Source organism: Pogona vitticeps, chromosome 3 (assembly GCF_051106095.1).
Source record: "Pogona vitticeps strain Pit_001003342236 chromosome 3, PviZW2.1, whole genome shotgun sequence".
NCBI lineage: Eukaryota > Metazoa > Chordata > Lepidosauria > Squamata > Agamidae > Pogona > Pogona vitticeps.
The window spans coordinates 175,528,950-175,538,996 of record NC_135785.1 but is presented as its reverse complement, the minus strand read 5'-3'; the positions used below and the strand labels follow the sequence as shown (position 1 = coordinate 175,538,996).

The 10,047-nt window shown below is 41.7% G+C and overlaps 1 protein-coding gene across 4 annotated transcripts in view; it reads left to right on the top strand.

Moving 5' to 3' along the window:
• HERC2 (HECT and RLD domain containing E3 ubiquitin protein ligase 2) overlaps positions 1–10,047 on the top strand; it is a 129,662-nt gene continuing 119,615 nt past the window's right edge. For all 4 annotated transcript variants that reach the window (XM_072994438.2, XM_072994437.2, XM_072994439.2 and 1 more), the window contains exons 1-2: positions 1–132; positions 1,554–1,665. In XM_072994438.2, the coding sequence (XP_072850539.2) occupies positions 1,594–1,665 (72 nt within the window). In that variant the 5' untranslated portion in view covers positions 1–132; positions 1,554–1,593. The remainder of the gene's footprint in view (positions 133–1,553; positions 1,666–10,047) is intronic.

Below are 10,047 nucleotides of genomic sequence, written 5' to 3'. Positions count from 1 at the left end.
TGTCGGGAATGGATTGAAGCGGCTCGCCCGTGCAGCGGTGCTGACAGGACAGTGGCGGGAGCTGCCCGCGGTCGCGCCCCGCCGTTCTTTCCGCGGGTGCGGGCGGGGGAAGAGAGGGGGAGGCGGCGCCTGGTGAGTGTGTGGGCGACTCTGCGGCTGGAGGGGCCGCCTCCGTGCAACCGGACGGCGGGCGGGCGGGCAGGCGGGAGGCCTCCCCGACCTTTCCCCGCACGCCGCGCCGTCTGGCCCCTGGAGGGAAGGCCGGACGAGCCGCGGGCCTCTCTCCCTGCCTCGGCTTCGAAAGGGGGGGGCCCTGGAAGGGCGCCTCTCTTGGGGTGGGCAGGGAGAGTATAGGGCGGCGGCGGGGGAGGGAGGGTGGGAGATTGGGACCTTTGTCCCTGCACGGGTGGGCACCGAGGTCATCCGTGCCGATTCAGACCCCCTTATTCCCGGCATGGAGGGTGGTTCTCACACCCGACCTGATCTGTCCCTCTTTCCTGGGATCCATTGCTCTATAGGTAATAACCTGCACCGTACAGTATACATGCGAGTGTGCAGAAACAGAGATCCTGCTGTATAGGAGAGAATAGAGGAATGGATGAGGCTTGAATGGGGTTTTCCCCGGTCCTGGCTTTTTGTTTAGGGTGAGGACAGGATTTTGTGTGTGTGTGTTTGTGTGTGAGATGTTTCTGCAGATTTGGGGTGTGGGAGGTGATCCTGGAAGATCTTGCCTAGGGAAGGATCCAGGGTTTTTTTTGCATCTTACGTGTAAATCAACGCGTGTACGCTTTGGGGAAGAATCTTGTTGGTTTCATGTCGCTGAAGGGAAAGGGGTTGGATATAAAGTGATCCTCCCCCAACTCCCATTTTGCTTTTATTCTTTTGTTACCAGACATGGCCTTCAAGCAGGTGTTAACAAACAACCAGCTACTACATTGCTGCCTTAAAAGACTGCAATTTTTCTCCTCCATGATGCTATTTTTTTTCCCCATCAGGCAAATTGCTGAGTGGTAGAATTGCAACTCCAGGCAGATAACAAAAAAAGTGTCCTATCAGGTCCTCTTTACCCTGGTAGAAGCAAATCAGAGTAGATGGTGGTACTGGAGAAGAAATGGTTGGGCAGACACGTGGACCAGTACCTTTTAATAGTAGAGGTAGCTAGCTCCCTCCTTGCTTTTTCATAGCGAGGAAGAGTGAATGGTTTGGGTTTGTTGGCTTGTGTAATCATCAATCAATTATTTATTTCATGCACCAGTTACAAGTCTGAAGGATAGCAGCAGCAGCACAGATTTTTGATAGTAGTATTGCTGCAATAGAGGCAAATTTTTCCACTTTAGCTTAGAGAGGTGACTTGTTGGGTGTAAGCAGCTTCTCTATAAACATAGTATTAATTCTCTTGTTCTCTGCCCACAAATGTTCTCTAGTAAGACTCCTCTTGATGGGAATAGTTGTTAAGAGAAGATGGATGCTATCTGGGAGGCTTGGATATATACAGAAACAACTGTGGAAAGATTGTTATTTCACCTTCAATAATACAGACATATTTTTGACAGGTTGTCCAGCTGGTTGAAAAGGTTGGCTGGAAAAGGGAAGATGTCTTGTGAATCCTTTTGTTTGGCAGCTCAAACTAGGTTTGATTCCAAATGGTTGAAGACAGACTTACAGGTAAAGGCAGCTTTTTAAGGATTTAAGATAATGCTATGATGAGTGACTGTGTAATATGAGATACTCTGGTTTTTTTTAAAAATGCAACATGATCTGTTATGCTGATTCAAGAGCACAGTTAGGCAATTGGAATTAATAAACAACTTGTAAACATATTGACTTGACATTTGCTTAACAGAAAGATGTGGAAACATTTTTCTGTTACTTGGGTACATTTAAAATTATGTTTAAAGTTGTATTGAAATATAGGTCTAAACATATTCAATTTAAATGTCATAGCTAGTTCTCTCTTAATTAGACAGTCTCATGTGATAGGTCTACTAAGATTATTGTAAGTACTTTGGATCTATGCTGATTGGATTTATGCATGCAAACCCCAGATTAAAATTAAAGAAGTTTGGACAAATAACAAATGCTTAGTAATAGAAGCTTTTAAATGTTTAAATCAGCATTTCCTATCCTGAAGCTCTCTAGTGTTTGGATTTCAGTCTCTGTCAGACCCTCCTTTTATGGTCAGTCAGAAAGGCTGGGTGGCAGTTGTAGTCTGAAAAATTTGCAGGGCAACTAGATTGGGGATTGTTGCTCTAAATAGTTTGTTTTTCGTGGCCAGTAGCAAGGAGCAGGTAGATTGGCTATGGGCTTTTGTATGTAAGGCCCAGATGGGATTGGATGGAGTATAGATTTGATTAAGTCATAAAAGCTGGAATAGCTGCCCATTAGAGAGTACTACTAGTACTGTTACTATCTAAGCATAGCAAATACATGCATTCACACTGGTTTATCATGTTTATCCATATATTAATCACCTTGTTTGGTCTGTAGAGCAGGAATGGGGACAGTATGACTCTATGAAGGGTGTTGAACTGGAACTCGTGTATGATTCTCGCCATTGGTTATGGTGGCTAAGACTGAGGAAAATAGCAATTCAGGAATGTCTGGAGTACAGTATATTCTCTATCCTGCTTTAAATATTAATGACAAGAACTGATCTAGGGAATCAAATGATTTTAATAGCTGAATTTAGTATTAAGATAGTTTCATATGAGAACAGTATACTAAATTTATTTTCTGTGGGTAGGCTTTGATCTTGTTAATGTTCTCTTTGCTCACTACCTTTTGTCTTTTAATCTTCCTTTAGGAATTGGGGAGTTATGTAGGTTCTTTGTATTTCAGCTTACTGGGTGTCGGTTGGGGCAGACTCCATAGTAGCAAATAGTTTCCCTATATATATATTGTCGTTCGATCTGGTGTGTTTCTTGCATGCTAGCTGTAAACTTTGGCTCTTAAACCAAGTTGGCTGTGAACCTGCTACAGAATGAGCCAGCATTCTTTGAAGCTTTCTGTATTTTTGTGCTGTATTGCACTCTGATTACTTATGTATTAGTTAAATAAGGTGGCTAATTCCTTTTCAGTGAGATAATAAAAACAGTAATCTTAGAACGGAAGTCCAAACATCTAGAATAGACATCTTCAACCTTTTTTTTGGCCACAGCCAAGAAATATAGGTTGAATCAGGATGGTATATTTCTTATAACAAACCTTATAAAGTGGTGTGTGAAAAATTGTTTCCAGTTTGTGGCCCCCTTCAAATGTGCCAGGGCCCCCATATAGCCCCCATTAAGAATGGCTGATCTAGAGAACCATTAGAATGGGTGTTCGCAGTGTTCGCTGTCGGCCTCCCCATGTTTGTCCAGTAAACCAGGAGTCATTTGCAAGTCAAAACCTGTAGTAGCCCTTATTTCTTTCTCTAACGGTAACAACTCTTTAACGGCATTCTTAGACAACTTCTCTTGGGAGACCAACGGGTCTCGTAAGGTCAACCATAGTTCTGGTTCAAATGGGTTTAATGATTTACCTTCCCAAGGTCTTGGGGTTAGAGGGTTATACCCAGGTAGTTCTCTCTCTTCTTCATTCAGTAGTGGTAAGGTCTCCTCGTCTCCCTCATATCCCCAAAACAGAGATCCCTCTCCCTGACAGGTTCCCCATGGTCCGGGAGGTATCTCCTCCTCCGTGCTTCCTCCGCACGCCATGCCCAGCATTCTTCTGCTTCTCTGGCCACGGCTTCCCGCTACTCTTTCAGTCTCCTTCTCCACTCACGGGCTTCTGACTGTCCCCAATATGATGGACGTTAGGGAAGTTCTCTTCTACGTCGATAGTCGGCTTCCTCCCTGGGAACCTTTACCTGTTCCCATAGTCCAGTCCAGGGATCCTGTACCCAAATTAATTCCCAACCCCCTGGTATATTGTCGCAACTGGTATTTATGTCTCCCATTCCCGCTTCAACCGTAGAGCACCCCCTTTCCTCCCTTCCCGCCAAATCTTGCTCAGTCTATGTAGACACATTTAACCCTTGTAGGTTTGTCTCCAATTCCTGGGTGTCTATGCTCTCGTGTATCATCCGGGGCGGGGTAGGAGGCGGAGTGGTTTGTATTCCTTTGGTCGCCTTAGGAAGAGACGGCACTCCGACGAGAGCCTCTGCCCTCTCGTCTCCTTTACCACATTGGGTAATAATGGCTTAAATTGATTAAGGTTTTTCAAGCTTTTATGTTCTCCAAGTATCAGAGTGCATCTAGTAAAGCATTTTGTACCTTCATTGAGTCTTCTTCTTTTTTTTTTTTTACAAAAAAAAGTTGCAGGACTTGCTACTGGTAGTGTAAAGATAAGTACTGCTTTCTTGGTATGTCTTGAATAGAAAGAATTTTGAGAGCCATGGTAGCAAACACGCTCTATCTTCTTAATTTTTTTTTGGGGGGGGGGTGTAAGCAAGCTCAATATGCAAAAACTGATATAGTAAGCAATGCTTCCTTCTGCTAGGCGTCAGCTTACTCGTGGCATTTTCTGGAATGCAAGAAGCTGTGATCTTTGGAGATGCCAAAAGTTAACACTTAATTGCAAATAGAAGAGGATGTTTCAAGTATGGTGTCCTTGTTTGGTCTCTATAATTAAAGAACTAAGAATTATAATGTGGACGTGTTGGCGCTGCAGGCTAAACCGCAGAAGCCTGTGCTGCAGGGTCAGAAGACCAAGCAGTCGTAAGATCGAATCCACGCAACGGAGTGAGCTCCCGTCGCTTGTCCCAGCTCCCGCCAACCTAGCGGTTCGAAAGCATGCAGATGCAAGTAGATATATAGGGACCACTTCGGTGGGAAGGTAACAGCGTTCCGTGTCTAAGTCGCACTAGCCATGTGACCACGGAAGATTGTCTTCGGACAAAAACGCTGGCTCTATGGCTTGGAAACGGGGATGAGCACCGCCTCCTAGAGTCAAACACGACTGGACAAAAATTGTCAAGGGGAACCTTTACCTTTACCTTTACCTAAGAATTGTAATAGGGACCTAACTGGAAGTTTAAGTTGTGTGGACTTTATTACTCAAAGGGAGTAGCAAATATATGTCTTAAACGTGTAAGAAGTGAAACTTGTAGTACCCTGTCCAGTAAGCCTTTCTTAAACAAAACACATTTCAAAGAACAAAAATAGGTGGGAAATGTGGCTAGCAGGTTCATTTAGACTGCAATTCCATGTAGAGGTTCTTGGGAGTAAGCCTTTTTGAAAACAGTGGGATGTGCCTCTGGCTGAACGGGCACAGGAGTGAAACTTTGTTCATTTATGGAGCTGAGAAAGGTTAGGCCTTCCAGATTTTGTTCTATAACTTCCACCTTTCACCATTTGCTAGCTGGTCCAGATGTAATTTGTAATCTAAGAACATCTGGAGAGCTACATGTTCCCACTCCTGGTTTGCTATTGAGGCATTTCACAAATGGCTCCTTCATGCTCTATAAAAATGAGGTGATATATTACTGTGAAGTTGGATCCCATGCTGAATCTTTTATACTGTTCTTCAGGAAGTGACCCATATGCTAGAGCACTTCTGCATGCTCCTCCCATGCTGTACCACCCACCCCATGTTTAGCTTTAATGCCAGAACAAAACCAGAAGCAGCTGGCATGAGTCTAAAGCTATGATAGAGTCCTGTACTAAATCTCTTAAGTCCCGTGGAAACCAAGGCTGCAATCTGAAGGGAGAAAGAAATGCCCCTGGCTTTATTCCTCTGCTGTATTTGCCTCAAGTGGTCAGGCTGTTTTTAAGCACCATAGTTGATCAGACAAATGCTTAAGGTTATGATTTTGTTAAGTGCTATTAATTTATTTCTGACTTATTATGATTCTATGAGTTGGTGAACTCCAAAAGGTCTTATCATTAACAGTCCCACTCAGGTCCTGCAGACCAAGGCCATGGTTTCCTTTACTGAATTGATTCATCCCATATTTGGTCTTCCTCTTTCCTTCTGCCTTTGGCTTTTTCAGCTTCATTGTCTTTTCTAGGAAGTCTTGTCTTCTCATCATGTGCCAACAGTCTATGGTTTAGTTATTATTATTATTTTTTTGCTTCTAGAGAGTTTTCATGCTTAATTTGATCTAGCACCCATTTATTCATCTTTTTGGCAGTTTGTAATATCCATTTAACTTTTTTCCAACATCACTTTTCAAATCAATTGATTTTTTTTGTTCCTGTTGGCTTTCTTCAGTGCCTAACTGTTACATCCAGTGGAGAATAGTATCGCGTGCTTGATCTTGATGTTGTTTTCCAGTGTTCCAACCTTACTCTTCAGCATCTTTTCTATTTCCTTCCTCTTTTCAGTGGCCTTTGGTTTTTTTGACTGTCGATTCTGTTTAGATTGATGGTTGAACCTAGTTATAGAAAATACATAACAATTTCTGCTTCATCATTTTCACTGTTCAACTTATGCTGATTATTTTAAGACATCATTTTTGTTGTCTTAAAATTCAATTGTAATCCTGGTTTTGTGCTTTCTTTTTTCATCTCTAAAGCACAGACTGATTTTCTTCCAAATGTGATTAGTATACTCCATCAGCCAATGTATTTGTAGTACCTTTTCTTTTTCTAAATTCAGCTTGAACATATGCAAAACATTATTTTTTTTAAAACATCACTTTGTTTGCATGGGAAGTTAATCTAATGGTCCTATAGTTACTGCACTGTTTACCATTTTCTTTCTTGGGGATTGGAATATATATTAAATGTTTCCAGTCTGTGGACCATTGTTTTATATGTTTATATGTTTCCATATATATTGCCATATTTTAATTCGGGCTTTGATAGATTATCTGTGATTTGAAATACTTCTCTTGATGTCTAGTCAAAGTGATTTCTTTTTTCTAAGTTGGGTCTCCAAAATTTGCAGTGTGAGGACCACATCATATATTTTACATATTTTTGAGGGCCAAAAGAAGGAAGGGAGACCCAAGTGATCCTCCACTCCCTCTGTCTTTGAAAAGACAGCAGGGGTGGAGAATCGCTTCTGTCAGGCTTCTCTGCTTTTCCTATCTCCGCCCGGGCATAAGAAGAGGAGAGCTGGGGGACCCAAGTGGGCCCCCATCTCCACTATCTTTTCAAAGGCAGTGAGGATGGGTTCCCCTTCCCTCCTCTTTCTATGCCTGGGCCAGATAAAAAGGCAAGGTGGGCCGGATGTGGTCCGTAGGCGGTAGTCTGGAGACCCCTGTTCTAAGTGCTTGGAAAGTGGAGTTCATTTCACTTTGTAAAATTTCAGGTTCCTCATCAAATAAGTCGTCTTTGAAGGAATCGACCACCTTTGTCTCTCTTCCGTATAGTTTTTCAGTAGAGATGGGAGCTTTATGCTTCGTACAGCACCACAGGTGGTACTGAGTTCCCTCTTCTCAGGCCTCCTGGTCTGTTTAAAGGGCGCCGCATGCTGCTGGGGTCCTTCTTTGGTAAAGTTGTAACAGTCCAGGCCACCTAGCTATTCCCTGCTTCCCCAGGCAGCCAACCACTCATTGGCTGTGCAGGGAGACGCCCCATCTCAGCTCCTCACCAGAGTGATTGCCTGCCTGAGCAGGTGGAGAAAAGCTGGATGGGCTCTTGCTTGCATTGTTTTTCCTCTCCTGTTGTTCTCTTACTACTTTCTGCTGATTACTGTAAGTAGTTCTTTTTGTTTGTGCATGCCATTCGTTGAAAAGTTGCATTTAATAATCTGACCCTAATTTTGCTTTTGTTTCTTGTCTGTTGTTAACAGTTTGAAGAGTTTCAGCAGTTATCCATGGAAGCTTTTCTTAAGAATAGTCATTTTGCATTCTTCTCTATTCTTATTTCTAGTGTCAATCCAGATTTCTCCAGGTGTATGACCAGTTTGAATTTAGTAACCCAAATCTGTTCTTCATGTTGACTTAAAATTGTTCAAGAATGTTATTTAGCTTTTTCTTTAGCTTTATTCTTCGCTGATCTTGTTTTGACTAACAGAATACAGCTTCACTGTCTTCTGTTTCTGATTATTTAGTATGTTGATTGATTATTTAGTATGTATTGGCCGTCTGGTGACATCTCTGCATGAAGCTTTCTGTTTGGCTACATGAAGCAGGTGTTTGTAATAAACAGATTGTTGGCTTCATATGATTCTATAACTTGTTCTCCTGCTTCATTTCTGATTTCTAGGCCAAAGTCACCAAAGATGTTTGGTTCTGGTTTAATTCATAGTTTTTTGGGTGTGTTTCAGTCGCTTATAACTACCAGCCCATCTTCTTTTGGGCTCTGATCAATTTCGTCATGAACACTTGCATAAAAGTTTTCTATTTCTTCTCCAGTATACAGTATGTATGTCTTGTGCTGCATCATGCCTTGCACTTCCACTGTAGCTGATTGAGTGCCTTTAGCTGATTGAGTGGTCTTAGAATCTAATTTTCCAATACTATCTCTTTGCTTGTTTTGGATTACCTTGTCATATAATTTTCAATTATAAAATATTCAGCTGTGGTTTAACATTGCTGCCTTCTGCTCAGTGCTTAGAAGAGTTAGCTGGAATGCCGTTGTCTGCTGAAAGCCGTCCACTTGTATCCCCTTCTACTTCTGCTGCTATCCAGTAGTTGCTCTTTAGAACTTTCTCCAGCCCCATCACCATTGGATCTGTCAATTTTCTGCTATTGTTGTGACTGTTAATTTCTGAAGGGGATGGGTGTATATTAGTTTGGTGTCTCTTATTTTTGTCCATTCAGTTTTGGGTGACCTTACTAGAAGTCCAGACCTATAACACATCTTAAGGTAGCCTTAGCAATCCAGTGTGTCCTGAATCAGAGTGGATAAAATTATATAATGAAAAAAAAATTGTCATCTATATTTGAAAATATTTTTGCTTTTAAAAAAAGCCTTGTGGGTGATAGTTTTATTTAAAAAAATTTATAGCTCAAATATCTCATTAGGGAATAAGAATTGTAAATCCCAATTTTATTTTATGAAAATGTGTAATTGTGCAATTTTTTAAAATAAAGTTTTATAAATGGAGACTGAGAGAAGGGGGACAAGAAGGTAGATCTCCCTGTCAGTGGACTGTTCTCCCAGGTTGTAGAGCAGCGATGGTGAACTTATGGCATGCGTGTCACAGCTGGCACATAGAGCCCTCTGTGCCTGGGATTTCCCCTTCCACTGTGCCCCCCTCCCCATCTTTGGGCACCAGGGTCTGGTTGACCCTGATTCAACCAGAAGTCTGGGAAAGCAGCAACTGGCAAAAGAGGTGGAGTTAGTGGGAGAGAGAGAGAGATACAAAAGAGGGGAGAAATGAACAGGGATCAGGGGTGAAGATAGAACAGAGCATTGGAGAGGAAATGGTGAGAAGGCAGGAGAGAGAGAGAGAGAGAGAGAGAGGATTGTTGACTCTGTCCAATGCAGGGATGAAACAGGAGAAAACAAGGGAAACAGATACAAAACAGAAGGGAGCACTGGAAAATCTGGGCTCGGTACCTCTTCTGTGGCAGCTGCTGTTTGTCATATCCTTAGCCTTCTGTTTGAAAATGCTGCGATCTTTAGCAGGGAATCAAGTGTATTTGGCTTTAATCATATTTGCCCCTCACCCCCAAAAAAGTACACTCCTGCTTGCTGTAATCTTAATATACATTTTAATGAATAGTTTAACCAGTTTATCTTTACCTTCAATAATACTTTATTTGGTCATACTTTCTTTTATGTGAGAAATATGTGTTAAGGTTATGGCAAGCAGGAAACTCAGAGCATTCAATAAGTTCTTTCTGAGTAGTGATCTAAATAGTAATAATTTAAATCAATTTGATTTAACTTTTATTTAGTATCTTATCAAAGAAACAAAATCAATTTTACATAAATCAGTTTTGCTGTGTATTGAGTAAGAAAAGAGATGCTGGTATACTATAGGGAAAAGTGAGCTCTGTTGACAGCTATTACCAGACAGGGATAAATTTGAGACACCCAAGTCAATGGGTGGAACCTTACAAGTTATGTATAAAATTGGCTTCAAGATTATTAAAAGTATAATATATGAGGTTTCATATTAATTTATTTTGAAACCTATTAAAAGATTGAAAAATAATTCCTCTTTTGT